Here is a 26,245-nt window from a genome sequence, read left to right on the forward strand (position 1 = left end):
AAAGCTATAGATACTATTTTATCTTAAGTATCTAGTAGTTTATTAAGATGTTCTTAAATATAAGTATATAACTTTAGTATAAGACTACTAAAAAAGGCTAGAGCTTATTACTTTTTATCTTATTAAAGGAAATATTATTCTAGAGAATCTAGATATAATAAAATTCTCTAGGGTCCTTATCTAGGTATTAATAGGCTTAATATAATTTAATAATAATATTAGCCTTAATAGTTTTAGTGTCTTAGATTAAGCTTAAGGTCTAGTCTTTAAAAAATAGCTATAAATTCTTAGTATTTTATTATCTTTCTATTAATATTTTATAAATTCTAATATACTATTACTACCTATAGGTAGAGTTTATTTATATAATAGTAGTAATAATTTTAAACTTATTAGAGGTATATTTCTTTAGGGCTCCTTAGAATATATATTCTATATCTTAGAGCCATTCTTCTCTTTTCTAGAGTAAATATTTAATAGTAAAGATAGGAAGATTCTTAAATTTAATTTCCTACCTATCTTCTATTAAAGAGGTGTTATTTTAATAAGAAAGCTATTTAAACTTATTAACTCTTTAAATCTATTAAAGGTGTTTAAGTTTAGTAATTTATTATAGGATTTATTATATTTTAGTACCCTTTAACTCTTAAGGTTAATTAGTAGGGGTAGAGGAGTTACTTAGATTAGGAGATATTTCTTTAATAGGACCATATTATTCTACTAGTAAAGGGGTAGAAGTAATAGCTTTATAGTAAAAATTAGCAGGTATTATAACTAATACTTAAGTAGTTAAAGAAAGAAGGATTAGAAATTATAAGGATCTATATATCAGGGTAGATGGCCTGTTGACTAGGTAAGAATTAGTAATAATAATTAATAGAAGAGGATAGTAGAGAGTAGTAGATTATATAAAATAAAAACTAATCCTTATCTTCTTAAATACCAGATAAGGGGAATACTATTTATCTTTACTATCTATCCTAGATGCATTCAGCAATGATTTGAAAGCAGCTCAAGGTGTGAAAACAGGAGGTTGAAAATAATTAGGAAGCAAGGGGTGGCTGCATAATTGAGTGGCTGGGCTGCAGCTAAGCCTTTACAAATTCTTACCTAGTCAACAGGCCATCTACCCTGATACGTAGATCCTTACAATAAGTTAGGAAAAGAATAAACAATTATTCAAGATCACACAAGAAGACCGCACTGCGACTGATTAGAAGGTTTTGGATTTGTTGGCGGATGATCTGCAGACATACTTATTAGGAGTATATGCCTTAACCTACCTTGTCCTAGGGAACATATTTGTTTTTCTATTTATGAATTCTATCGATGGTCCCTAATGATAGTGACAGTTCTGATTCGTTGGGTAGCATGGCCGAATTTGAATAATTTTCAGTGGCTTGCATAACAAAAATAAGTATTGAACTTTAACCAAACAAGCCCAACAAACCTCAGTCTCGCCACCGAATCAATCCTACTTCAGCATCGAAAAATGCCGCGATTATCAATAGTAGTCAATAGTGCCCACGCCCCGCTGACGACTCGCATACTCAGAAAACAAATTCGGGCAGTTGTGTTCATAGCCTGGCAGAAGCAGCGCATGGGGCTATAAAATCCACTGCTCAAGCACACGTAGCACTCTAATTCACTCAGTAAAAGTTACTAAGCAAGCGGAACAGAGCATCCCAAATGTTTTTCGCCACAGTCCTTTTAGTTGCTTGCTTCGCGGACATACGTGTTGCCGGTTTGAAGACCGGTGATGGTGTGCTAGAGATTCGCGAGCCGTACCCTACCGCCCACTTCCAAATCTACGATGCACCCGTGGAAGTTAGGCCATCTAACCGCCGCGCAATTGACAACACGGATGAGTCGCACAGCATCGCCTTGGCCTATCTGCAGAACAGCCACGGGATCCGGCCTGAAAATGTCAGAGTTACAGATGCTTACACTAATAAAGACACTGGGGTCAGCCATGTCTACGTACGTCAGACCTCTGACGGGCTCGACTTGATCAATAGTCTCACCAACATAAACATCGACGATCATGGAAGGGTTATATCGTCCTCCCATGCCTTCGCACCAATTCACGAGCTGCGCGAAATAGTACGCTCGAGTAGGCGGAGCTTGACAACTCGCTCTGATCAATATGCCTCGCTGAAGTCTGCATTGAAGACGTTGAGCGAGCACCTCAATGCAGAAATTGACGACAATGCACTCCAAAAAGTGCGTATTTCTACGCTGTCCTCCGATGAAGCTCATGCTCCTACGCTCGTCATTGAGAATATTCCTATGACTCTGGCTGAAGATGGTGCAGCTACGGCACAACAGTCAATCATGCAACGATCAGACAGCTCCTTGGCTCACGTATGGGATATAACTCTCCGGCAGGCAAATCACCGCTGAAATGCAAGAGTTAATACAGCAACGGGAGACATTGAGTTGCTAGCGGACAAAATGGTACGAGTAGTTGGAAGGGGATCTGATGCAAAGTCTTCCACCCGCAACACTCTGCAGAAGCGGTTATCCTACCAAGTGGTGCCTATTACGAGAAATGACCCTACAGACGGATTTGACTTCGTCGTGAACCCAGAAACTGGATCGAGTCCCAATGGATGGGTTTACTCGACTAATACCTCTGGAAACAATGCATTGGCATTCAAAGGAGCTCAAACGAACGTGGCAGTTGAAACTAGCCCCGGTATCTTTGCATATTACCACGATGAGACCACATCACCAGCGACGCCACAGAATCTCGGCGCGGCCATAACGAACGCATTCTATGTTGTGAATACCTTGCATGATATTTTCTATATTTACGGCTTTACTGAAGCAGCATTCAACTTCCAAGACGATAATTTTGGGAAGGGAGGGCAGGGAAACGACCGCGTCACTATTTCGGTACAGGACGATCATGATACCAATAAAGTCAATTTCTACGCACCACCAGATGGGAAAAATGGCGAAATGCAGCTTTCCCTCTTTGACTACACTAGTCCAGACCGTGATAGTGCATTGGAAGACGACCTAATTGCCAGCTTATACGCACAAGGCATGGCAAATCGCCTCACCGGTGGAGGGTCCGCAGCCTGCTTCGCCAGTTCAACATCGTCGGGCTTGCTGGTGGGTTGGGGAGATGCTGTGGCGGATTGGGTTGAACAAATGGACTCTGTACAGGACTTAGTTCTGGGCGCCTATGTGATGAATAACACCGTCGGAATACGACGTTATCCATACTCACGGGATACGAGTGTCAACCCGCTTACATACACGGACGGGCCACCCTCAGCAGCGCGCGATGACATCGGAGAAGTATGGGCGAATATGCTGCACAACGTTTTAGCATCCCTGGTGGATAACCGTGGCTGGAGTTCTAGTTTCCTAACCGACTCAACTGGAGATAGCGGCAATGTTGTGTATATGCATTTGCTTGTGGACGGCTTGTCCATACAGCCCTGCGAACCCACCTTCATTACTGCACGCGATGCCATTATACAAGCCGACCACAACAGATATAGCGGGGAGAACTATTGCATACTCTGGCGAACTTTTGCTAGTAGGGGACTGGGATTTGGCGCCCAGGAGGATAATGTTAACGAGTATTCGGTTCCACCAGGCTGCTAGTTGAATAGAGCCGTAGCTTTAGCCGCATGTACTACAGCGCTATTATATAGCTTCCACCTTTGTATGAAAATTGTGATCATCCAGCTGATCGTTCCCGCTAATTGGCCGTCGTCTAAAATTCTCAGGGAGGGATACTTGCCATACACAATCGTAATGGATACATATAGGGTTACTTCTATTTCCCCCATGCCGCCCGGTTTCTGAAATAAGATTCCAGATCGAAATCCTCCGATTGGACGACTACATCTTAAAAGATGTGGAAGACTTCCTCGATGCTAATGACTAGGCCTCGAAATGGTCCGACTCAGGTTCCAAAGGTCGGAACCTCGAACCTGAACCTGAGGTTCTCAGGTTCCAAACTTTGGACCCTGAGTCGGGTCGCGATTCCGTCAGGTTCGAACCTGAGTCGAACCTGACGGAACCTGATATGCATAATTTTGCCAAGATTTTCCTATTTCGGATGGATAAAATGATGATTCATCCAGATTTTGTACTGTAAGTTAATTTACCGCTGTTCTGGTCATAATGTCTATGAACATGGCGATGTCACCCTATCCCTTGTGAAATTATACGAAATTCGTCTGTATATAGAATACCTAGCATAGCAAATGTTATATCCAATTAGATTTAGTGGCCTCCAGGCCCTTGGTAGTTAATTATAGTAGAAGTTGTGGTTGATGTGTTGTATGAAGCGAGAAATATATATTTCACAGTGAGTACTACACCACCATCCTGATCAACATTTCTTTGAATATATTTCAACGGCCACCATTAGAATCAAATTGGCTAATTGGAAGCTCATATAGGAATACTAATATCTTAATGCTATTTTCAATCTGTTTATCCTATATTTACTCTGTATATTGTGTGTTTATCCCTTGAAAGCAACGAGACTATATACTTGGGGGTCGAGGACTTGGGCGAAAATTAGATTAAAACAACTCTTCATGTGGGTCAAGGTGAGCTTCCAGGTCAGGTTCCAGGCCAGGTTCCTCAGGTTCTAATTCAGGTTCTAATTCAGGTTCTAATTCAGGTTCTAATTCAGGTTCTAATTCAGGTTCTAATTCAGGTTCTAATTCAGGTTCTAATTCAGGTTCTAATTCAGGTTCTAATTCAGGTTCTAATTCAGGTTCTAATTCAGGTTCTGTCAGGGTCCGTCAGGGTCCGTCAGGGTCCGTCATTTAAGGCGTCAGCCTGATAGTGAGGGGGCAGGGAGTCATGACACTCAAGACAAAACAACCAAAGATTATCATTATCAGTTACAGACTGCAGGGTAATAACACAGGGTAACTAGGTACTAGGAACTAAGAACTACGGTTAACAAATTGGCTATCCTCCTCCAACCACCTCTCAAAATCCTTTAAACCGGGATGCATCTCCCTCAACCGCGGAATATCAGCCCGGTAGCCATGCGCATAGAACCACTCAAACATAATCCTCATCTCCTTCGCCATCCACATCACAGCATAGCAAACCAGCCGGAACGTCGTCGGCGCCTCCCGCCCCGTCTTCCGCTTCATCGTCTCCTGCATATGCTCATACGTAAGCACATCCCCCGCTAACGACAGGCACCGATTCCGGTACTCTGCCGGATTGAGAAACGCCTGCGCAGCGAAATAACCAATATCACTGACGGCGATACACTGCAGCGGCTTCCCCTGCAGATACGCGTCCCACGCCGTGACGACAAGCCGCCCGAAAAAGTCCCGGGTGATGTTGTCGAAGAAGAACACCGGCCTCAGCACCGTCCAGGACATGTTTGCGTCCTGCGTCCGCTCGAACAGATGATGTTCGATGCGGTGCTTGCTGATAAAGTGCGGGATTTTGGTGGCGTTGTCGGTGGATGCGTCCCCGCCGCGGTCGACGGAGGAGTATACGAAGTGCTGGACTTTTTGGGCTAGGGCTTCGTCGATTAGGCTCTTGCCTTGGCGCTCTTCTTTTTCGACGGTTTGGCCGTGGCCCATGGGTGTCTACTGCGGGTTAGCTAATATTCTCTCAAATGGTTGGGGTGAGTAACCTGCACGCTGAAGACGCCCCAGATTGGCTCGGAAGATACTTGGGAGGCGTTTTTGAAGATTCCCGCTGGGTCGTCGAGGTCGCCCCGCACGAGTTTAATCTTGGGGGATCTGTCGGCTAGTTTTTTGGCGCTGCTGGACTGCGGGTTGCGGGTGACGGCCAGGATTTCCATGTCGGCATCTTCGTCTAGAAGGGCATTGATGAGGGCGCCACCCTGTTTGCCTGTTGCGCCGGTGACCAGGATAGACTTCATTTTTTAGTGTTTGATGTTGACTCCGACTGGTGGAGTTTCACATGTTGGCACGATGTGGCTGGTATTTAAGGTGCTTATCACCGAGTTGTCATTCTGATGTAAGACCCTCCTCCGCAAACCCAATGCGGATGATGAATCAGCCCATCTCTAAAATCTAAATATATACATAAAAAAGAACGAATGTAAAATATATACACAGAATATAATTACAGCTTGCCAACACCAGCGTTGGCAACAACCTTGGCAGGAACATCCGCCACAGCATAATGGCCCACCAAGCTGGTCTTGTACGTAGCCGCCTTGCTCATGACATCCGCATCAGTACGGTCCTGCCAGGCACCGGATCCCGCCAAGCGATTCCACTCGCAGATATATCCAAGCTTATCCAGACAGGCGCCGGCCGCTTTCACTGTGGAGGTGGTGTACAGCTTGCCGCCAGCCTTGAGGCTGGTATCGGTCAGCGGCGTCTTGACGTTCTCAAAGTAGTTGCCCTCAAGCAGCACCCAGGTATTGGTGTCGATGTCAAAGGCATGCCCGCCGACATTCTGGAAGTAGTTGTTCACGCCGTGGAAGAAGATCTGCGACTTGGTGTGGTCGGTTCCCATGTGCGGGGCGCGGCCCGAGACATCGTGCAGCCAGTTGCCTTCGAAGGTGTAGTAGTCCTGCTCGCCGAGGAGGAGAAGAGTCCAGTAGTGCTTGCCGTTGCAGCCGGCGGACCAGGAGGTGCGGCCGTCGAATTCGTTGTTGGAGATGGTGACGTGGCCGGCTTTGCCCCAGCCGCTGACGATGAATTGGCGGCCGATCAGAGAGATCTTCCAGTTCCCTTGTCAGAGTAATTCTTTACAAGGGGTGCAAAGACATACCTTGTTGTGGTCGATCCAGACCTTGTCCGCGTTGTCGAGGGTGATGGCATCACCGCCCCAGACATATTGGGGGTTGAGATTCTACTTGATCAGCTTTGTACAAGTACGCGTCAAGGGATACAGATACACACCGTAATGTGGATATTCTGGATAATCACGTTCTTGTTTCCATTGCGCACACGCAGGCCCTTGCCCTTGATGACACCCTTGTTGCCGACACCCACGATACTCTTGTTCGAACCCACATCCATGGGCGTCAGCGCGGCATTGTCGTACGTGCACGACACCCAGGATCCCCCGTCACACTGATCCTGGATCCAGGCCTGACCCTTGGAGGTGCCGCCGTTGCAGACTGTCGTGGATGGCATGCTGCAGCATTTGCCCGTGGTGGTGCCCTCGGTGCCGATGAAATCCCAGGTCCGGTCGATGAGGATGACGCGAGGCGTGTCATCGGTGATCCATTGCACCAGTCTACACAGTTAGTCGAGAGCAATCAGTGTCAGAAGGAGCAAGGGAGACGTACTCGTCCAGACTGGAGGGGGCTGCCGGGGTCGCCGAACCACCCCCTGTAGTCCCGGCAGCAAAGCCAGAGGGAGAGCCCGTAACCCGGGCATAGGCCTGGAGAGCCAGTAAAAGAGAAAGAACCGCAGTCTTCATTTTGTGTAGCTCTTGCACCCTGCGTCAACTGTCAAGAATATGGTCGACGGATATAGAGCGAACTCCAGTCTTTATAGCCAGAAATTTTCGCCTATCGGAATGGATCCCCTTCACCCCTTGACAGAAGGGAAACTTGCTGGGATAGGCAACTCTTCAAAGTTCGCAACGGCCTGTTTCAGAGTAACTCAAAAGGAAATAGCGGAAATGTCTCAGGGGCAGGCCAAGAGTAGGACTCAGCATCTGAAACAAGGGAGCCCACATCCATGGTTCATTGGAGGCTTTTACAAGCTTGGAAGTTCCGGCGGGAACTGAGTCAGGGCTTATCTAGACAGTAATCTATCCGATACTACGGCTATATTGATCTTCTCCACTTGAGTACAAACAGCCGAATAACGGAAGAGCTAGGAATGGACAGGTCTCTCACGAGTTGGTGCCAATATATATTTGTCTCGGAGTAACGAGACTGGTAAGCATGTTTGCAGTCATGTGAAGAAACTCTATAAGAGTAATGTACTGATGTTGGTTTGATCTCAATTATTCAAGTTGAGTTTCGCAAAGTCAAGCTATCAATCATTCAGATATATGTCAAGTAGACAGTATTTACATGCAATGCTAAAGCAGGGATAACCCCTCCGCACGTGGTTCACCGCTCGTTCTCTTTGTTCTCACGTCTCCTCTTGTCCGCGTGCACAAGGTCTTCAAATGACCGGCATTCAGCTCAGCATAGCAAAAGGGGTAAGGAGTACATAAAGTAAATCAATGAAAGTCATTATAGTAGGCGCAGGAATCGGCGGACTGGCCTGCGCCATTGCATGTCGCCGGAAGAATCTCGGCGTACTTATCCTGGAACAATCGGCTGAGATTCTGCCAGTAAGCATCAACATTCCAAATTACAATACTACTGTTAGACAGAAAATGACACAATAGGTTGGTGCTGGCATCCAAATCCCTCCAAATGGCGCCCGGATCATGCAGGAACTAGGTCTGTTGGCTCAGACCGAGGAAAAGGGCATGAAACTGGAGTTTACGGATCTGCGGCGGTACAAAGACGGGAGGATCATCACCTCGATGCCCTGTGGTGAGTCTATAGTAAAGGAATATGGAGCGCCATGGATGTATGTATCCCTTGTTATTTGCAGTGGCCTGCTGACGGGTGTAGCGTCATCCATCGCGCGGATTACCATCAGATCCTTCTCGACAAGGCCAGAGACCTCGGAGTGGAGATTCGCCTAGGCGCTCTTGTGGAGAAGATCCTCGTCGACGAGACTGCAGTCATCGTGGGGAAAGAGACCATCACCGGCGACGTCATCATCGGTGCTGATGGTTCGTTTTCACTCCCATCCCTCCACCTTATGTCCAAGCTCATAAGACAGGTCTCTGGTCCAAAATCCGCGAAGCCGTCCTCGATGAACCCCATCCACCCGAAGAAACAGGAGACCTAGCCTATCGCGCTACCTTTTCGCAAGCGCAGCTCTTAGCCCTGAACGATCCAGAGGTAAATGCGCTTTGCGAGAAACAAGGCGTAACGGCCTGGCTGGGCCCTAAGAAACACGCCGTCTTCTACCCCGTTCGCGGCGGACAAGAGTATAACCTTGTGCTGCTCCAGCCTGATGATCTGCCGCCGGGAGTACGTACGACGCAGGGAGATGTGGATGAGATGCGGTATGGGTATAGAGAGTGGGATCCAACGTTCGTCTTTTTTTTTTTTTCCTGGCCTCTAGTGTCGAGAAAACTGAAACCGAATAGGCTGGGGAAGATGATCTCCTGTATCCCGACCGTCCTGAAGTGGAAGCTGTCTCATCTACCTGAGTTGCCGAGGTGGACCAAGGTCTGTTCGATTGATCCCTAGTTGACAACTTGTTAAATGTTTCCAGGGCTCTGTTACACTACTTGGTGATGCGTGCCATCCGACTCTGCCGTATCAAGCCCAGGGGGCCGCCATGGCCGTGGAAGATGGCGCAGTTTTGGGGATGTTACTCCATCACGTAGCATCCTCGCAGGACTACAAATCCAGAATCCCACAAGCACTGCAACTCTACGAAGATATCCGAAAGGCCCGGACTGCCCGGAACGTCCAGGGCGCCATCCGCAACCGAGGCGGGTTTCACCTCGAAGATGGCATCTTACAACGACTGCGCGACTTTGTTCTGAGCTGGTCAGGTCTAACTCGAGAGACAGACTGGATCGGACTGATGTCTTCGCGACAACGAGCGGTCCTTGGATTTGATGTTCTACAAGAGGTAGAACAAAGAGTGGCAGAACTGTCTGCCTAAATGATGACACGACTGACAATAAATATCACTGCTTCCTTACACCCATAAACCAGTAAATATGCAGAAAAGGCCAGACCATCATGCGATTGCCCGACGTAAACTCCCATCCAGAAGCATCCAGACCCGGCTGCCGAAGGAGCTCCCTCAACTCCTCTGGCGTCCGACACCGCAGCGTAGACACAAACCCATCAAACGAACAGACCACAGAGAACAGCGGCACCACATACGTGAAGAACAGATGCAAAGGCGAATACCAGTACCGCTGCAACGTATGGAAAAACGGATACAGCACCATCACAGGGATATTCAGCAGCGAGGAGAAGTTGCGCTGCGCGAACTCGAAAATACTGCCAAGTCAGCGTCACCACGACTTCACTCAGCAGAAGAGAAAGAAAAAACCTACATAAACGAATCCGCCGACTCAACCGCATTCCTCAATACCCTCCTCGCGACCGCATCATCGAAATGATGAAAACACAAGTTAAACACCCGACACTCCTTCCCCTCGCCCGCCACCCGCCCACAAGACGTCGCATCCCTGCCCTCCGGGATAAACAACACATGCTCCTGCTTTTTGGCAATAGCGGACCAAGCATCGATCCTCGGATGTAGATCAGTTAGCACAAACCGCGCGGGCCGTTTCCCCTGTTCCTGGAGCCGGGAGTTCAAGACGCGCTCCATGGTCGATGTGGGCCCTCCTGCCCCGGCGCAGCAATCTACAAAGGTGTAGGATGATGCATCGGGTAGGTTTTCGGTGACGAGCTCGGCGGCTATGCCTGCCGGGGAGGTCCGGCTGAAGGGTGGGATGTGCAGGTTCCAGACGCTGGTGAGATAGGATTGGATGTAGGCGATAACCCAGTCGGGGCACCAGAGTTGGTCGCCTATTTCAAAGAGGTGGAAACGGGGAGAGAGGAGCATTGTTAGTCGTTTTTGTTTGATGTAGAGATAGGTAGAGATGGAGTGAGAGAAGGGAACAACTTCAAACAAGGGATCTTCATCAGGGGAGTGGATGATGAAATATTTTGAAAGAGGGATGCTGATTGGTCGGATGGGTCCACATTCATGCTTGCTTATTCTAGCATGACTGAATCGCTTTATTATTGACACGACGGACCCAACTTGTCACTTTCCTGAACAGCCTCATCTGCTAGAGGAACAGTCAACAAGGAAGCCGTAGCAAGCGCAGCCTCCTGCTGCATCCCCCTCCATCTTTCCTGCGACTTTCTCAACAAGCCATCCAACAATTTCCCCTGTCTCGTTCTCCTCGTCTCCTCCGGCCATCTCCCAAACGCAGTATGTGCTACTTCCCAAGCCCGCACACTGAGCGAATCCCCCATTGACCGCGACGAAAGCTCCGCCGCCACAAACCACAAAGGCTGGAACTGAAGGTATCCCTTGAGCAACCAGCTCCACGCTTTCGCCTGGCGATCTTCATGCACCCGTCGAGGGATATCGACGATACTAACCGCTGTGGAGAAGAGTTTGGCTCGCGTGCTCCGAGAGGAAATCATGGCGCCAAGCGTAAATGAGCATGCCGCGCTATGAATCTCGAACCACATCTCAGCGATGAGAACACTAGAGACGTGTTTCGCTAACCAGTGTATGGGTTGGCTGCCGTCACAGGAAACCAGATATCGTGACTTTATACGGTTATGGCAGCGCTGGATGAGCTGTTCTTTTTCGTAGAGGGATTGCGCAGTGGCGAGCGATGAGCGCGTTCTAGCGATATCAAGTCGGATTAGAAGGAAGCTTGCTTCCGTCCATCCTTTCTCCTGCGTGGTTGAGGATGTATGACCTAAATCTAATTCCGTGTCGCTGATGTTGCGCGGAAGGGAAACGGTATCCTGCGTCGTGTCTACTGCGCTTTTGCCCTGGTCCTCGATGGCCCGTTTGTCCATGTACCATAGCTGCCAGTAAAGACGGCGACGGATTTCCTGGGAGACCGGGTCATCGCTGCCAGTCGAGTCCGTGGTTAGAAGGCGCTGCGCAATGCCCGTGAGCGGCCAGACTAGCTTCGCCTCGTCGGTGAAGCTGCTCAGCGAGAGAAATAGGACAAAGGCTTGTAAGACGACTAGATCATCCGTCACGAGAAAGTTGGCTCGCATTAGCGCGTGTTCTGTTGCGGCGCGATAAGTTTTTATTGCGGCGACTTTGTCCATTCCGAGGAGGGCGCTGATGTCCTCCGCGGGCATGCTCAAGATTGATGCAAAGTATACAGCGAATAGCAAGGCTTGCTCGCTTGGAGCCAAAGAAGTACAGTTGGAAAGTGCTTTCTCCACTGCTGTATTTGCCAACGGCGTATGCAGAACCTTGACCAGGGGATCGATGTACTCCATGTACCTTTGCCAGCAGACTTGCACTTGCGTCGAGCAGGGACGCAACGGAGCTACTTCGACTGAATGGCAGCCAAACGGAATCAGCGAAGGCGTAGACGATCTGGTATCAACTCTTCCACGTGCTTGTTTCGAAGACTCTGCTCTCTTCTTCGGTCGAGAACACGTCCGCTTTGGGCACGGATACACACATTCGATTGACCACAAAGCGCAGTTCTTACACGGCAATCCCCTGTCGCATTTTACTTTTCGTGTTCGACATCCGATACATGCTTTTGGTTTGACAGGCGCTGGGACTGGTGGAGTTGCGCCAGCTGGCTGTAAATGACGTTGTCTAGGCATTTTTGATGAAATATAGATCTGCAGCTTCGGATTTCTCGGTGACCTGTTACCTGGACTGCGGCCCGCTTTTAAGGGTCTCGTATTGATGACAGATGTTGTTTTCTTGGTGTGGCTGTGTCCTGCAGCTCGCAGTTCTCGGTCTTTTGTATATTGTTGGCTGATGATTGGTTGGAGATTTGCTTGGAATATAGGCACTTGTTCTTAATACATCAACAATAGTAAAGTGGACACAAGGCAGAAGACCGCGAGCAATGTTATAAATATTGATCCTAGCTGTTCCCGGTCGTCTCATGGATGGCAAGGAAATCATCCTTGCTTTTCTCCAAGAGCAACAAAGATGAATAACGAACTACCTCGTACGGCATATCTATACTCAATCCTGGGTATGTACTACTCTTTCTTAATCAACATGCTACTGACGAGTCTAAAGCAGCGGCATTCGCCAGACCAGCTTCAGCTACCATCCTATATCAAGATCTCCACCTCGTACCCTCCTACGCGAAAGCACACGGAATCCTGATGAGCGTAGCTTTCATCCTCATCTTCCCTCTCGGCGCTACTGTACTCCGCCTCTCCAAACCCAACTACGCAGTTTGGATCCATGCTGGTATCCAACTCACAGGATGGGCCCTTATGCTCGGCGGACTGGCAACCGGCCTTCGTGTGGGGAAGATACTAGACAGAGTAAGCCATCAATCTTTGCAATATATATTTCATATGAATAACGTTATAGCTACACAACAACACCCACACGGTCTTCGGAACAGTCATCGTGGTCCTCATGCTCATCCAGCCGTTCCTGGGTGCCATTCACCACTGGGTGTATATCCGGAAGAAGACGCGCACGGCTCTAGCCCCCGTGCATGTTTGGTTGGGTCGGATTCTGATCGTCCTTGGTATGGTGAATGGCGGGCTAGGGCTTCGGCTTGCGGATAATACTCATGGGGGAAGATCGCGTATGGGGTTGTTGCTGGGGTATGTGGTGCGGTGTACGTGGCTTGGGTTGTCTATCGTCTGAAGCGAACAGGAAACGGGGGCAAGGAGGTTGAGAATGTGGAACTGCAGGAGACGGTGGAGTAGGTGGAGGTTGCATTAGTAGTTACTAGGACATACTGATTTCGGTAACTTCATGTAGTGGAATTAGTCCCGGGCTATGGATTATTACAGCAGCGATGATTGTAGTTGTTGTCGAGCAATTGTGAATTCTGTATAGCAAATGTAAAAATGCGAAGGACCAGACTGTGAAAGCAAAATAGCAAAACCAAGCAGATCAATATCAAAGCAATAAAAGCAGAGCAACCAGGTCGAAACAAATGTATTCAAAAACCAGCAAGATCACTTCCTCGACATGGCAATATTCCAACCTCTCAACACAGCAGCAGCACACCCCGAACCGGAAGCCAAACTCGCACCACGAGGTCCGAGAACCGTACCAGTCGATTTGCCCACGTCGACCTTCTCTTTCTCGTTCTCTTTCTCCTTCTCCTCCTCATCAACATCTTCAATCACAATACGCGGGAAACTCACAAGACCAGGCGACTGCAGTCCCAACTCCTCCTCATCTGGAAGAATACCCGGAAACCCATCAAACACAGGCGACTGCAGCTCCGTCCTCGCATCGAGGTAATTCCCTCTAGACGAAGGCCGGAGAGTTCTAGGCGACCTTTCCGGCGGTTGGCCGGGAAAACCAACGTAAAGAGGCAGCGGGTCGGGACGAGGACGGGTATGCGGTGAACAAGGGAGATCAGGGCTTCGAGGTGTAGATCGGTAGGTTGGGAAAGTGAATCTTTCCAACTGGCGTTTAATTGACCCAGTGGCGTCTCCTGTGTCGCCATCGCCCGAGTCGGAGTCGAAGTCCGACAACCACAGGCTGCAGAAGTCATCTTCGTCCGACTCTTCCTCGCCGTTGGCTGCGCTAGTAAGTCGTTCTGCCTGAGTGGTGAGGATGTCAGTACCGATCACCACGTAGTCTTCAGAGATGGAGTCATTACGTTTCTTGGCCGGGTTGGGACCGCAGTCGTCTTTGTCTGCGTTTGCAGCGTCGTTGTCATGGGCGTCCAGCGGGACATCGACAGAGTCATGCCATAGCTCGGGGGAACTGAGAGTTGACGCATTGGCAATAGTGTCCGACCGGACGGTAGTGCAATTGCTGCTGTCAGACTTGGGGTCGCCATCGAGGTCCAGATCAAGAAAAGCCTCGGTGAAATCGCGCTTTCGGGACTTGGTAACCTGCCACTGCATCTTGGTGGTGATTATGGGGCCCGAGTTATCGAGCCCTTCGATAGAAATGTAGTCTGGGATGCTCTGAACCGCTGCTTCAGTGCCTTGGGTCAAGCGCTGAAAGTCAATTTCACACTGCAGACAGTAGACCTCTATCTTGGTGGAGCACAAGTTGTGTTCGACCTTGACGTTGGTACAGGCCAGTTCAGTCAAATCCGAGCCTGGTTGGGATAATCCGCGCAGCAGATTAATGACGTCGACGCAGCTATGGAAATCGAAGTTGGCGATGTGGCCACAGCGGGTATAGTGGTGGAAGATATATCGACACATTGCGAAAAACGATGGTGACGAAGATGGAATATCGATATACCATGGTTCGATTCGATGTGTTTATATACACACAGGTGAGACATGCATCGAAGACAGCAGCACCGCATCGGAAGCAAAGCACTTTTAATGGGCTATTGTGGCGACGAGACTTTGACCTTAGCGAAAACAAAGCCCTTGTACTCCCTTTGTTCTTTTTTACACTCCCATCAATCAGCTGGTACATCCGTCGTCATACAGGTATGAGACATCAACAAAGACTACTTGACCAGCTCTTTATCCTCTGTCTCTTCCTCCTCCGGCCCCAACTCCCCATCCAGATCCATCAGATACCGCACCCCCGAATCCAACAACCACCACGTCATTGTCTCATGGATGAACCGCAAGAAGCGATTCTCCCCCGGCATTGGGGTCTCTGTCTCAGTCGGTCGCCAGCTAACTGCCTCACTGCAAAAGACCACGTCCTCACCCTCCTCCCAGTACCGGAGCACCCACCGCCCGTCACACTCTTCCATGTCCACGGCGAATTCCACGCGATCTGGCTTCCGGACTAGAACCCGGTAGACTTTGCAGACAATGTCGCCTTCGTTAAAGTCCAAGGATTGTATATAGGACGAGCGAAAGGTCCTGCTCAGTTCCCTGGAGCAGGTGGATCGTTGTTTCCAGGCTTTGGGGAAATGCGAGAAGACGGTTAAGTTACGGCGGAGGAGGAGAACAAAGAGAGCGGGGAGATCGTGAGATGGAAGGAGTTGGTGCGGAACAGATCGTGAGGCATGATTATAAAGGGAGAAGTATTCTTTTGTGTAGACGGAGGGTGGAATGGAGAGGATAGAGGATGATATGGAACGGGGGAGAGTGCCGGTATGGAAGACGGGGTGGATGCGGGAAGCCAGGGAACAATGGGAGACGTAGAAGTAAGCTGAGGTGAGGATAACACTAAGAACGAGGAGGGTTAAGAGGGACATTGTGAATTTAGAATCATGATTATGATTATGAAGCTATACCATACTGTGCTGGTGCGGCTTGCTGGTGGAGGATAAGAGATGTAGTCATGATTCGGGAGAATGTGTCATGGAGCTGTCAGTGGGATCAGGATAGACTTCGGGTGGCCAATAATGCAATGACAGTTCCGGCCAGCTCATCTTACTAAGAACCATCAATAATTATCTCGGGGAATATGCTGTCTACATATTAATAAGGCTGACTGTTGTAACTGACTTGAAGGGTGGGCTTGCGGCCGTTAAAGCTTGAATCAGCCATGTCAGACATGTCAGATATTCAATACGCGACCAAATGAGTCAGGACACGAATATTCCTATCAATCCGAGTTGACCAACTGTTCTGCCAAGGTTTTCTGACTGTAAGTGAAGGAGAATGTCCATTCTCAGGCACATCGTGCTGACTGTAGTTGCAGCTCGCAGCTCGCATCTCGCATACGAGGAGAATGATATAAATACAATCAAGACCATGGCGTCAACGACACCACCTCGCTATCCAACAGATAGGCTCCCTCAGCATCATGTCGCAAAAAGCCCTAATCCTCCCGGAAATCGGCCACCGTCTGGTCAAGGTTGACCGACCCATCCCACAACCGGGCAAGGGCGAGCTCCTCATCAAACTCACCTCCGTCGGCTGTACGTCCTCCCCTCCTACATTGCACCGCCCAAACTAACCGTCGAAAGTAAACCCCCATGACCAGAAATCACGCGATCGCGGTCTCTTCGTAACAGCTACACCTTACATCCCCGCGCACGATCTCGCGGGCGAAATCATCGCCATCGGACCAGACACAACGACCGACTTCACCACCGGCGAGCACATCTTCGCGCAGAGCCGGCTCCCGCTCAACCAAGTTCTCAACGACTTCAACGGGCTCCAGCAGTACGCCCTGGTCGACATCAAGTATGCCGCCCGAGTGACCGACACCGGTCTCACGGACGACGAGGCCGCCACGATCCCCGTCAACGTCGCCACGGGCTTCGTGGTGTTCTTCTCCGAGGGTGGATTCGGCTTGCCCCTGCCCGACAGCAGGGTCGACTTTGACTACGCATCGCAGAAGCTAGTGGTTATCGGCGCGGCGACGAACTGCGGCCGGTACGCAATCCAGTTCGCCAAGTGGCTGGGATTTGGGGCTATTGTCGCGGTGGCTGGGTTACGGACGGAGGACGAGCTGAGGGAGATTGGGGCTACGCATGTGGTTGATCGGCATGCGGATAATGTGCTCTCGCGGGTACGGGATATCGTGGGTGATGAGCTCGTCTACGCGCTTGATGCGTTCAATTTCGGACCCAAGCAGGAATTGGGTGTTGCGGTGCTTTCGGACTCGAGACGCGGGACGTTGGTGACGCTTGCGCCGGCGGTTGGGGAGGTTGACAGCGCGAAGATTGGGGAGAAACGGGCGGGATATGAGAGGCGTTTTATCAGGGGTTCGTGTGCTACGCATCCGGATGACTTTACGAAGCTGTTCTGGGAGAGGATTACCGGGTGGTTGAAGGATGGGCTAATCAGGCCGAGTAAGTTTCGGGTTATTGATGGCTTGGATGCGGATGAGATCAATGCTGCGTTGGATGAGTATCGGGATATGGGAGGGATGAAGGTGCAAGTCCATCCCAATGATTGACAACTGCTGAGTTGGATATGATTATGATTATGCTGGCAGTTGCTGCCCTGCCTCTTGCTACCACGACAGTCTCGGACATCTAGAATAGTTCACACTCAGACAATCGGAGAGGGTATTGTTACTGGACATGGCCAATCCAGCTCGAGCAATAAGAAAATTGAACCATTCCCGTATATCAACTATTTGGTTTCCTCCACCTCAAACGATGCCATCCTCGCCTTTCGTGCCATCCATCTTCGATACGCAAAGAGACCGATGATCCCGACACCGACAATGAAGACAATGCAGAAGACCAGAACAACGCCGGGGTTCTCGCTCGCCCAGTTGTGGCGCCGTTTGGCTAGGTAGTGGATATGCGACTCGCGGAGTGCGATTGCAGCCATTGTCTTTCTTTCCTGTCAGTTTCTTCTTGACCACGAGCTCAATTGACCTACTTACGGATTGGCTGGTGTGAAGCTGAGGAAGAGAAGACAGAACGATGACTGTCGGTCGCTGTCGTGATGATTCTGCCTCAGATGAAGATGTGACCGGGGAGAATAAAGGCAGTCGACAGGCGAGAGACTGAGAAATGCTAGAGTATCGGGAGCATCGGAAGATGGACAGGTGCAACGATAGCAATGACGTGGTGATATCAACAGTGCAACCTTGACTCGGTCTATGAGCAAAGGGACCACAAAGCTAATTGATAGGATTCCAAGACAATATCCTTGCAGTGTCATCCATCATAGTGTCAGTAAGACATTATTGACTCCTTATGAGCTTGCCATCGATTCTGTTCGTTCAATTGCAGCATCAGCTAAACTACAGGAGCTCTATTATCCTATATCAAGCTGGAGCTCTATGCGCCAAGCTCCGGCACCCCACAACCCCACGTCGATCTCCCTTACCCATTCCATACTCATTCTCCATAGTTCATAGACAGGCAATATCTTCCCTTCATAAGGGAGCAGCTGATTCCGTTAATATCAGCAATATGACCATTTGAGAGAAATATCACTGGTCTGTTCAAGAATATGTTATATGTACCTTCCCTCGAATAGTTCAAATGCTAAGGTACCTCTGTGGATCCCCAGTCCGTCTGCGTCACCACTCGATCATACTCATTATCATTATCATTGACTTATAGGCATCCTTAGGTAGGGAAGCAGAATATAGTATGAATTACAGCTCTTGACGTCAGCACTCGTTTGTAATGCTCACTGTACTCTGTATGTAGGAACATAGGCAGGAGGCATGCACTTTCGTTACTTACAAATCGTAACTCGTATTTCGGTCAAGTGATGGATATAAATATCTATCATATGCAGATGCACTTGCCCGACTAATTTCCTAGAATCTCCATACTCGATAGATCATCCCTCGAAATGGCCCCATTTCTCGTCTTAATAACTGCGCTAAGGGCGCGCCAAGCATTGGCATGTTCCGGACGAGAATGTGTGTCATCGTGTTACACTGAATCTACGAACACCATCCCTTGACTGTTCGCACACTGTCATTCGTTATGAGAAAGCATCGTCTCAAATCATCTAACACGACAATGCATTCTTCAATATCATCTCTTTCAGTATCATCCATAGAATTCTTCTGAGTGCGGAAAGATGGTATCCACTGCTAAGAAGCTAACCCTGCGCTACGTCCCTGACCTCGTATTCGGGCCATGAGGCACCAATTAACGCGTCCACGGACATTGATCAATAATCCACTTTGTTGAGAATGGAAATGAGTCGGAGGCCAGGCCGACTGCTTACCTTCGATTGGCTCCCTGCCACAGCTTGATCCTTCCAAAGTGTTTCTAATTTGCGCCATTCTGGACTGCGTCAGTCCCGCAGCGTGCCCAAGTTGCACCACAGGCATGGACCTTCGACCCCTGATGGAGTAAACGATCATCCGTCATCACGTCTGCACCAGTAAGCATTGCCAACGACTCTTCAATCCCGGCTCTTCGTGTAATCGTCCCGGTTGTCATACATTTTATACGAGATCGCGCCCCTTAGCGTCGTGCGGCTCCGATCCACCACACACGCTGCCATGCATTTAAACATGCCGCTCCCCACTTGAGGAGAATCAACGTCTTGACCCCATACTCGCCGTGCTGTGTGCTGTGCGACCCTCACATCGCCATGGCACCTCTCTCATCGAGGACATTCACCCTCGCGGTCGGTGCTCTCGCCCTCACACCACTGACCTCCGCGTGGACCCTGACATGGCGCAACTCGACCGCCGGCGCCACCATCATCAATGAGAACAAGGCCGAAAACTGCACGCGGATCTGGCACCAGAAAGGCCAACCCTTTGCCTGGGATCCAGAGGGAAAATGGTGCATGCACTTCTACAAGGACGCGGAATGCTCCCAAATCGCCGGCTACGCCTGTGACGGCAGGGTCTGGCGCCAGGACGCCAGCCGCGATCTCCCCGCTTTTGACGTCTTCCCCATGCCCCCGGAGTCTGTCAGCGTCATTTTCCCGTCGACCTCCTCGAAGAGTACCACCGCCTCATCTACATCAACAACTCCCACCTCCACCGCCGTAACAACCACAGCAGCAGAATCCCAATCAGCCACTTCAGCAGCGGCATCAGCCACACCGACCCCATCCCCATCGTCCTCCTCCATCTCTGGCGGCGCCATCGCCGGAATCGTCATCGGCGCAATCGCCGCCGTCGGTATCATCGCCGCCCTTTTCTTCTTCTTCGGAAGACGCAACCGCAAGCCAGCCGCGCCTGATACCGACCCACGCTCTGCATCCCCACAAACACCACAATTCCCACCGGGTTCACCACTAGGCCTCGTCTCAACCAACGACACAGCCGGGGCACCAGCACCAGCATACATCGTCCCGCACAAGCAGGAACTCGCCGAGATGGAGATGTCCCAGGCGTATCCGCACGCGCATGGACATCCGCGCGCATACGCAGGCTCCAAGTTCGTCGAGTTACCCGGCAACGGGGCGGAGGCGGAACTGAGCAATAGCCGACAGGTGCACGAGATGGATGGGACGAGTGATATCAAGAGGCCGATTTATGAGGCTGCTTGACCGCTTGACTGCATGGTTTTTTCTAAGATGTATATAGTAGCATTCGCATTAATGATACCTGGTGTTGGTGTTGGTGTTAGGCTTGCTTACTCTGATAACGCGATGCGGTGGCACCATTCAAATTCAGAAAAAGAAGATAAAAACTATGTTTTCTGGTATCATAAACGAACACACACACACACACATACACATACACATACACACAACAAAAACAACTAAGACACCTAATTCCTAACCGCATGATGCACATCCACCCTTCCACTATTATGCCACGTCGCCAACATCACCCCACACTTCCCACAGTAATGGTCCACATCCTTCAGCGACGACATCAGGTAGGGTATACACCCAAGACAGAAACAGCAGCACAGCACAGCCGCCCACCCACTAGACATCCCGCATTAGCCTCTCTCTTTCCTAATGAATCCAGAGGAGGAAGTTAAGGAAACTTACTGCGTGGTATTCCCCGAATGCGTCTCCGCGCGCGTCATCTCCCGTTGTCCGCAGACGGGACAGTCAACGGGCGTCGGCCCGCGCTGCAGCGCGTGCATTGGTGTCGCGGTGTTGTACCCGCTTGGGTGGCCCATCCCGGGCGCTGCGGCGTAGTATCCCGGCGCTGGGGGTGCGCGAACTGTTGTTGCTGCTGGTGGTAGTCTTTTGGGAGGGGTGAATGAGATTGAGGCTGCATGTGTGCGTTTTGGGGGACTGGGACTATAGGCGCGGCCTGTGCATGGTGGGTTTCTGGGCTGGAGTGTTGCTCGTATGCTGGCACAGGGGCTGATATCATGATTCTGTTAGTTACAGTTTTTGTCAGTGGAGTGAGAGATCAGCGGAGACGTACTGGGGTTGATCTTTTCGGAGTCCATGGTGATTTGATTGAGTGGTATGATTGTTTTAGGTGATGTTCGCTCAGAGCTGGGGGTATGGACATCTTTATATGACAGGGAGGGTCTATATATAACAAGGTTCTATCCAACGCCCTCGCTTATGTTCCGTAAAGTCATCGGGCGCATTTTGATTGCTGTTAGCCTTGTAGTTGTGGGTAGAAGATGAGCGTTCACAATACGAGGCTTGGGCCTTGGAAGAAGTGCTAAATGAGACTGGTCTGCCAATGTCATTTGCGGACTGGAGCTTGCAGGCTTTGCGTTGAGGCTGTACGGGGATCGGCAAGGCTGTGATTGTGGGCCAGTGAGAGACGCTTATTTACGGCTGCCTGTTTGTACAAAGGGGAACCTACAGAATAACTAGCTGATTATTGAAGTTTTACCCTAGTATACTAACACATGTGTTGTTGACCATATGACCACTAGGCCAAAAAGGCATCCCGGACACCTGTTTTGGCTTAGTAGCAATAGTAGTTTAATTTAGTGTGATATAGGGGTTCAACAATCCATGGATCTTTAATTTCTGTGGAGATAGTGGAGTTCGTGATACTGACTTAACGACTAAAAAGGGATGAGTCCTTCGTACAGCAGTGGAAACATTTCTTGTCAATCTCGGGTTGAGCAGTAGACGGGTCACAGTAAAAACTTATTATACGAGGAGTTGTCTTGGCTGGTGCCAGCGATTTGTTTTGAATCTGCTCACTGGCCTGAATCTTTGGGCTGATGGAGACTGCCTGACGATGGTCTTGTCTGTGTCGAAGTCACACAGACTTGTTGGCAATAACAAATATCCATGTGGTATTTCAACTTTGCACTTTCAGTCAAGCTTTCGGAAGTTAGTGCTGGTGATTTCAAATAGCAATCCGTTAGTCAATGGAGTAGCCACAGTCAGCTCAGCCCTGCCTGAGATCATATATCCTCCTGGGTCTCGAGTACTTGAGGCCTGGAGCTAAGTCTCGAAATCCATGGATCATGACACCATCTGGATACTTTGGTTCAAAAATAAGCGCGGATTGGTACAACGATAAGGGAGGCATTGGCTTCACTTCGGTGAGAGTAGAAAGGTCGCTCATTCAGGATATCCTTGGCTAGGGAAGAGCCTTATTTCAGGCCTTACGCCAGTTCGCATCGTTTGCCAAGAAACTGGGAACAATCCAGTCTCATACGAAGACTTGTCCGGCACCATCAAATTCGGCAATTTCACTGTGAATTTGGCCATTGTGAAAGGAGGTGTCGCAACCAACTTGGTCCCTGCATCGGCAGAGGGAGGTTTCTCCGTGCGCATGCATCAGGAACAGCAGAGGAAGCAAAAGTCATTGTTGCACAAGCCGTGCGCGAGATTCATAAGTCATGATCCCAATATAGAGTCAATTTTCGGCCAGGAGGGACGGCGCCCACCGATCTTGATACTGACGTGGACGGGTTCAATGTCATAGCCGTCAACTATGGCGCAGACTCCGAGCTTGGCATTCACGACAGAGAGGATATGCCTGTGAGTATCTTGTTGGACATGGTGGAAACGGGGCGTTGATGATAGGCCATGTCGAGGCGTTGTTCAAGGGCATTGCGGATTTATAGAGGTGTCGGCGAGAACCCCATAGATCTGTCTTCCATTATCATGTCCTTCTGTATGCTCGACGCAAAATCAGATGGGAATGCGGTCCGCACCTCATCGCGGCGGTACCATGTAACTAGTTTCGAAGGGCGTGTGTTGGTAAGTCAAGGTTGACTTGAGGCAGGTGCTCAGTGCCTCAGGCGATCAATATCCATATGGCCTAAGGCCCCGATGCGCCTGCCCATCTTGCATCCAGTTGTGTTTGCTTTCTTCTGCTCTCGACTCAACTGGCATCGCCTCCCCAAAGACTGGCTATTTTGGATTCTCAGTCTCCTTTACAAACCAATGGTGGTTTCTAAAGGGGACTGAGTGACTATATATTCGGAGCTTTCATTCATCTTCCTACTCCATTTTGGAAGCCGTGCGTATGAGAAACGTTCCCTTCCGTCTCTGGATCAACCGGGCCCACTGGACCTCATTCTCTCTTGCATGCAGCAGCACTAAATCTGCTCAGTTGGTCATACGGCTCAATCATCTTTCCCGTGAACCTGGAACAAGCCCATAGCTCAGCCAAGATTGCTAAACCCCCAAGGAGTACGTCCTTCTGGCCTCTCCAACACATTGATCTTGACCATTAAGCTGACCCTCTATCGCATCATTCAGCCGGGGCCGTTTCCAATCGCCTGCCTCCAACTCCGACTACTGCTGCACCACAAAAGGATGCCATGACAAATTGACCGAGTCGACAGTCAAGGCTGACACACGTCGGCGACAGGGTCGCTTCCGCACCCAGAACTACAGCAGTGTGAATCCTCTGGCCCTCCGTCGTATGTTGGAGGATCCAAATATGTGCTCCACCATTGACTTTGGTCGAATGTGCGTCACATTGCTTCTGCGTACATCAAGCCCGTGAGCCTTCCGTTGGCCCTACTCGCTGGATTATCGAGGGAATTTCAACATGTCGAGCTGCTAGGATGCAGCACATTGAATGATGAGTATCTTCAAGGATTATTGCAGTACGAGGTGAGTGTCACAGGCCTTTGGTACATGACAGAGACAACAGCTGATGGACTCATTCCGATTCCTTAGTTGCGCGGTTTTCAGGGGCGAAAGAAACCAACAGGATTAAAAAATCAAGTTGGTGGCATCGGCAGCACTCAGCCAGCATTTTATCTTGTGAAAGGAGACAACGGTAAACTACTTAAGCTTACAGTTCGCAGTGTATGAACACCAATGATCTTAGAACTATATGAGATAAATCTTCGGGAAACTTCGGGGTTCCTGAGCCTTTTATAACCATACATTGATGTGCCCAAGTATTCTCACTCGGCTAGAGGGTGAAGATCAGCCAGCTGTTAGCAAGCTTCTTGTTCCGTTGTTCTTATTACTCTGATAACATTCTACCTTCTACAGCAGTATGGAGAGGCCCGACTTCTCGTATTCCTTTAAAACATTCAGTCTCATTTCCCACTGTGGTGTAGACCTATCGAGGATGCATCATACTCATTGCAATGATGATAAATAGGAATTATGTTACACACCAGGATGAATTACGGGTAAGAGTTAATAAAGGCCAGAAGTAATTCGAATGTGGAACAAGGGTCTCATGATCATCGTGACGAACATCAAACTGTCGATCGCCACATCTAGGATGATCATGGTCTATTTTAGCTACGGCTTGCCGATATGGCTAAATTAAGTTTCGCGGTCGCAGCCCATCACTCAGAGAGCTTCGATAATGGAACCGTATCCCTAATCACTGTAATGATGAGAATGCCAGCGAAGATAAACCCCTGGGGCCATGTAATAGACGGTGGGATGTATAGTTGTCCAGGTCACATGCAATCGAACGGCTGGAATCCCATGGAACAATAATGTCTAACCAAAATACTGTCTGTTATCCCAGGACGCCACAGAAGTACCATATCCTACGGATATAGATCGATCATCGCGGTACAGCGGCGATGTACCTTCTAGAGGCTTCCGGAGAAGCATGATTCGAACTTAACGATGAAATACAATAATGACGTTTCTATACTTCCGTAAAGATATATATGGATGCACATATGCTATCTTCTGATGACAAAGAAGACACCAACAATCATAGACCAAGATGTATTCTCGCAGGCTTTTGAACTTCCCTCTGAGACACTTCGCTACACACCCTCCAATTCTCCGCTCTGTGCCGCCGCGCCAGCCATGGCAAACCAGGACAATGTCTTTGATGCAAAGGAATCAAAGGGACTCTGGCGCTGGCTTTCCCTCCTTGTCTCGAGCTCTTAATGACCTCGAGTCCTTCCTGAACCGCCCAGTGGGCAGCCATGATGTACTGGGTCACTACCCTCGGTTTGACGTCCGTGAGACAAAAGACAGCTACCGTCTCGACGGAGAGCTTCCGGGAGTGGATAAGAAAGACATTGATATTGAACTCAGCGACGACAACATCCTTACCATCAAGGGACGTTCTGAGCGAGAGTCAACCTCAGAAGATCCTGAACAATCCTGGTGGTGCTCTGAGCGTTCAGTGGGAGAGTTCAAACGTTCGTTTCGGTTTCCCAACTGTGTTGACCGCGATGGTATCGATGCTAGTTTGAAAGACGGTGTTCTGTCGATTACCATCCCGAAAACGGCTGAATCCTCTGTGAGCAAACGTATTGATATTAAGTGAGAGTGATGCAACGCAACATGGAGGCTATGGTTACATGTCCGTGCTTGATGGGCAGTCTTCCAGATCTGCTGTATGTTTGACAGCATACTTACTTGGGTATGGGCAAGGAGATATGAGTCTGGAAACAAGATTGGTTCTTTATGCTTACTTGCGAATGGAATGCACACAAATATTACATGTGCCATCGGGACTGACTACTACCGAGTACTGAGTATATCCCCTCATCGTAGACCATCCTTTTTGGCACTCTGCTTCGACTCTGCTCTTTAAATCTCGTAACCGAAACTCTTTCATAAGCTGGAGACAGCAAACGTAGGAAATTATACTTCTGGAGCCAAGTTAATACAATGAAAATGAAAGACAAGTCGTTCGTCTTCCTCGTGCTGTTGAAACTCGCGCGTGTCATCTCCTTTCCTTCGCTAAACTTCCAACGCTGGGGAGAGACTGTGCCAATCAAACCGCGGAAGGTCTTTTCATGATTATTGTTGGCTGGCATCGTTGGTTTCTGCATGCACCGAGTTAGACTGGGTTCTTTGCATCGAGATCAATCAAACAATGGTGACCTTCGATGGTGTTTGTTG

The 26,245-nt window shown here is 49.3% G+C and overlaps 14 protein-coding genes across 14 annotated transcripts; 7 read left to right on the forward strand and 7 right to left on the reverse strand.

Moving 5' to 3' along the window:
• Window positions 1–1,689: 1,689 nt before the first annotated feature.
• P174DRAFT_418265 (uncharacterized protein) lies at window positions 1,690–2,403 on the forward strand (the record flags this gene model as incomplete). The annotated part of the gene is made up of 1 exon (XM_024824676.1): window positions 1,690–2,403. One exon carries the CDS (start codon window positions 1,690–1,692, stop codon window positions 2,401–2,403), a length of 714 nt encoding a protein of 237 aa, XP_024685887.1.
• Window positions 2,404–2,454: 51 nt separating this feature from the next.
• Window positions 2,455–3,621, forward strand: P174DRAFT_364836 (M36 family metallopeptidase; the record flags this gene model as incomplete). Its single annotated transcript, XM_024822020.1, has 1 exon — window positions 2,455–3,621. One exon carries the CDS (start codon window positions 2,455–2,457, stop codon window positions 3,619–3,621), a length of 1,167 nt encoding a protein of 388 aa, XP_024685888.1.
• Window positions 3,622–4,925: 1,304 nt separating this feature from the next.
• On the reverse strand, window positions 4,926–5,890 carry P174DRAFT_457975 (NmrA-like family protein; the record flags this gene model as incomplete). Its single annotated transcript, XM_024829601.1, has 2 exons — window positions 4,926–5,591; window positions 5,639–5,890. The coding sequence occupies 2 exons, from the start codon at window positions 5,888–5,890 to the stop codon at window positions 4,926–4,928; spliced, it is 918 nt and encodes a 305-aa protein (XP_024685889.1).
• A 206-nt stretch (window positions 5,891–6,096) lies between these two features.
• On the reverse strand, window positions 6,097–7,410 carry P174DRAFT_501900 (polysaccharide lyase family 1 protein; the record flags this gene model as incomplete). Its single annotated transcript, XM_024831057.1, has 4 exons — window positions 6,097–6,702; window positions 6,754–6,834; window positions 6,885–7,224; window positions 7,277–7,410. The coding sequence occupies 4 exons, from the start codon at window positions 7,408–7,410 to the stop codon at window positions 6,097–6,099; spliced, it is 1,161 nt and encodes a 386-aa protein (XP_024685890.1).
• A 759-nt stretch (window positions 7,411–8,169) lies between these two features.
• Window positions 8,170–9,883, forward strand: P174DRAFT_477374 (putative salicylate hydroxylase; the record flags this gene model as incomplete). Its single annotated transcript, XM_024830672.1, has 6 exons — window positions 8,170–8,280; window positions 8,338–8,525; window positions 8,570–8,733; window positions 8,784–9,099; window positions 9,157–9,238; window positions 9,285–9,883. 6 exons carry the CDS (start codon window positions 8,170–8,172, stop codon window positions 9,681–9,683), a joined length of 1,260 nt encoding a protein of 419 aa, XP_024685891.1. The 3' UTR covers window positions 9,684–9,883.
• On the reverse strand, window positions 9,611–10,805 carry P174DRAFT_510352 (uncharacterized protein). Its single transcript, XM_024831664.1, has 2 exons — window positions 10,087–10,805; window positions 9,611–10,030 (listed from the first exon to the last, which is right to left on the reverse strand). The coding sequence occupies exons 1-2, from the start codon at window positions 10,599–10,601 to the stop codon at window positions 9,709–9,711; spliced, it is 837 nt and encodes a 278-aa protein (XP_024685892.1). The 5' UTR covers window positions 10,602–10,805; the 3' UTR covers window positions 9,611–9,708.
• On the reverse strand, window positions 10,781–11,875 carry P174DRAFT_385138 (fungal specific transcription factor domain-containing protein; the record flags this gene model as incomplete). The annotated part of the gene is made up of 1 exon (XM_024823241.1): window positions 10,781–11,875. The coding sequence occupies one exon, from the start codon at window positions 11,873–11,875 to the stop codon at window positions 10,781–10,783; it is 1,095 nt and encodes a 364-aa protein (XP_024685893.1).
• An 820-nt stretch (window positions 11,876–12,695) lies between these two features.
• On the forward strand, window positions 12,696–13,560 carry P174DRAFT_477382 (cytochrome b561 domain-containing protein; the record flags this gene model as incomplete). The annotated part of the gene is made up of 4 exons (XM_024830673.1): window positions 12,696–12,741; window positions 12,792–13,042; window positions 13,092–13,333; window positions 13,494–13,560. The coding sequence occupies 4 exons, from the start codon at window positions 12,696–12,698 to the stop codon at window positions 13,558–13,560; spliced, it is 606 nt and encodes a 201-aa protein (XP_024685894.1).
• A 133-nt stretch (window positions 13,561–13,693) lies between these two features.
• Window positions 13,694–14,908, reverse strand: P174DRAFT_428756 (uncharacterized protein; the record flags this gene model as incomplete). Its single annotated transcript, XM_024825529.1, has 1 exon — window positions 13,694–14,908. The coding sequence occupies one exon, from the start codon at window positions 14,906–14,908 to the stop codon at window positions 13,694–13,696; it is 1,215 nt and encodes a 404-aa protein (XP_024685895.1).
• A 257-nt stretch (window positions 14,909–15,165) lies between these two features.
• On the reverse strand, window positions 15,166–15,870 carry P174DRAFT_448943 (uncharacterized protein; the record flags this gene model as incomplete). Its single annotated transcript, XM_024828799.1, has 1 exon — window positions 15,166–15,870. The coding sequence occupies one exon, from the start codon at window positions 15,868–15,870 to the stop codon at window positions 15,166–15,168; it is 705 nt and encodes a 234-aa protein (XP_024685896.1).
• Window positions 15,871–16,399: 529 nt separating this feature from the next.
• P174DRAFT_402440 (zinc-binding alcohol dehydrogenase family protein) lies at window positions 16,400–17,634 on the forward strand. The gene is made up of 2 exons (XM_024823955.1): window positions 16,400–16,539; window positions 16,588–17,634. Exons 1-2 carry the CDS (start codon window positions 16,425–16,427, stop codon window positions 17,523–17,525), a joined length of 1,053 nt encoding a protein of 350 aa, XP_024685897.1. The 5' UTR covers window positions 16,400–16,424; the 3' UTR covers window positions 17,526–17,634.
• Window positions 17,635–19,645: 2,011 nt separating this feature from the next.
• P174DRAFT_365322 (uncharacterized protein) lies at window positions 19,646–20,557 on the forward strand (the record flags this gene model as incomplete). Its single annotated transcript, XM_024822048.1, has 1 exon — window positions 19,646–20,557. One exon carries the CDS (start codon window positions 19,646–19,648, stop codon window positions 20,555–20,557), a length of 912 nt encoding a protein of 303 aa, XP_024685898.1.
• Window positions 20,558–20,661: 104 nt separating this feature from the next.
• Window positions 20,662–21,723, reverse strand: P174DRAFT_439090 (uncharacterized protein). The gene is made up of 3 exons (XM_024826706.1): window positions 21,399–21,723; window positions 21,011–21,314; window positions 20,662–20,944 (listed from the first exon to the last, which is right to left on the reverse strand). Exons 1-3 carry the CDS (start codon window positions 21,421–21,423, stop codon window positions 20,782–20,784), a joined length of 492 nt encoding a protein of 163 aa, XP_024685899.1. The 5' UTR covers window positions 21,424–21,723; the 3' UTR covers window positions 20,662–20,781.
• A 3,326-nt stretch (window positions 21,724–25,049) lies between these two features.
• On the forward strand, window positions 25,050–25,834 carry P174DRAFT_439091 (Hsp20/alpha crystallin family protein). Its single transcript, XM_024826707.1, has one exon. It carries the CDS (start codon window positions 25,212–25,214, stop codon window positions 25,662–25,664), a length of 453 nt encoding a protein of 150 aa, XP_024685900.1. The 5' UTR covers window positions 25,050–25,211; the 3' UTR covers window positions 25,665–25,834.
• The last annotated feature ends 411 nt before the right edge of the window (window positions 25,835–26,245 follow it).

The sequence above is a fragment of the Aspergillus novofumigatus genome (assembly GCF_002847465.1).
Source record: "Aspergillus novofumigatus IBT 16806 chromosome Unknown P174scaffold_2, whole genome shotgun sequence".
Lineage (NCBI taxonomy): Eukaryota > Fungi > Ascomycota > Eurotiomycetes > Eurotiales > Aspergillaceae > Aspergillus > Aspergillus novofumigatus.

Bases quoted from the DNA above. Each gene is read 5' to 3' on its own strand.
- P174DRAFT_439091 (XM_024826707.1), top strand. From the start codon at position 25,212: ATGTCTTTGATGCAAAGGAATCAAAGGGACTCTGGCGCTGGCTTTCCC.
- P174DRAFT_402440 (XM_024823955.1), top strand. From the start codon at position 16,425: ATGTCGCAAAAAGCCCTAATCCTCCCGGAAATCGGCCACCGTCTGGTC. The intron at 16,540-16,587 runs GTACGTCCTCCC...AACCGTCGAAAG, and splicing joins CAAACTCACCTCCGTCGGCT to TAAACCCCCATGACCAGAAA.
- P174DRAFT_510352 (XM_024831664.1), bottom strand. From the start codon at position 10,601: ATGCTCCTCTCTCCCCGTTTCCACCTCTTTGAAATAGGCGACCAACTC. The intron at 10,031-10,086 runs GTAGGTTTTTTC...CTGACTTGGCAG, and splicing joins GAGTCGGCGGATTCGTTTAT to TATTTTCGAGTTCGCGCAGC.
- P174DRAFT_439090 (XM_024826706.1), bottom strand. From the start codon at position 21,423: ATGGACTCCGAAAAGATCAACCCCA. The intron at 21,315-21,398 runs GTACGTCTCCGC...CCAGCATACGAG, and splicing joins CTCCGAAAAGATCAACCCCA to CAACACTCCAGCCCAGAAAC. The intron at 20,945-21,010 runs GTAAGTTTCCTT...CGGGATGTCTAG, and splicing joins CATTCGGGGAATACCACGCA to TGGGTGGGCGGCTGTGCTGT.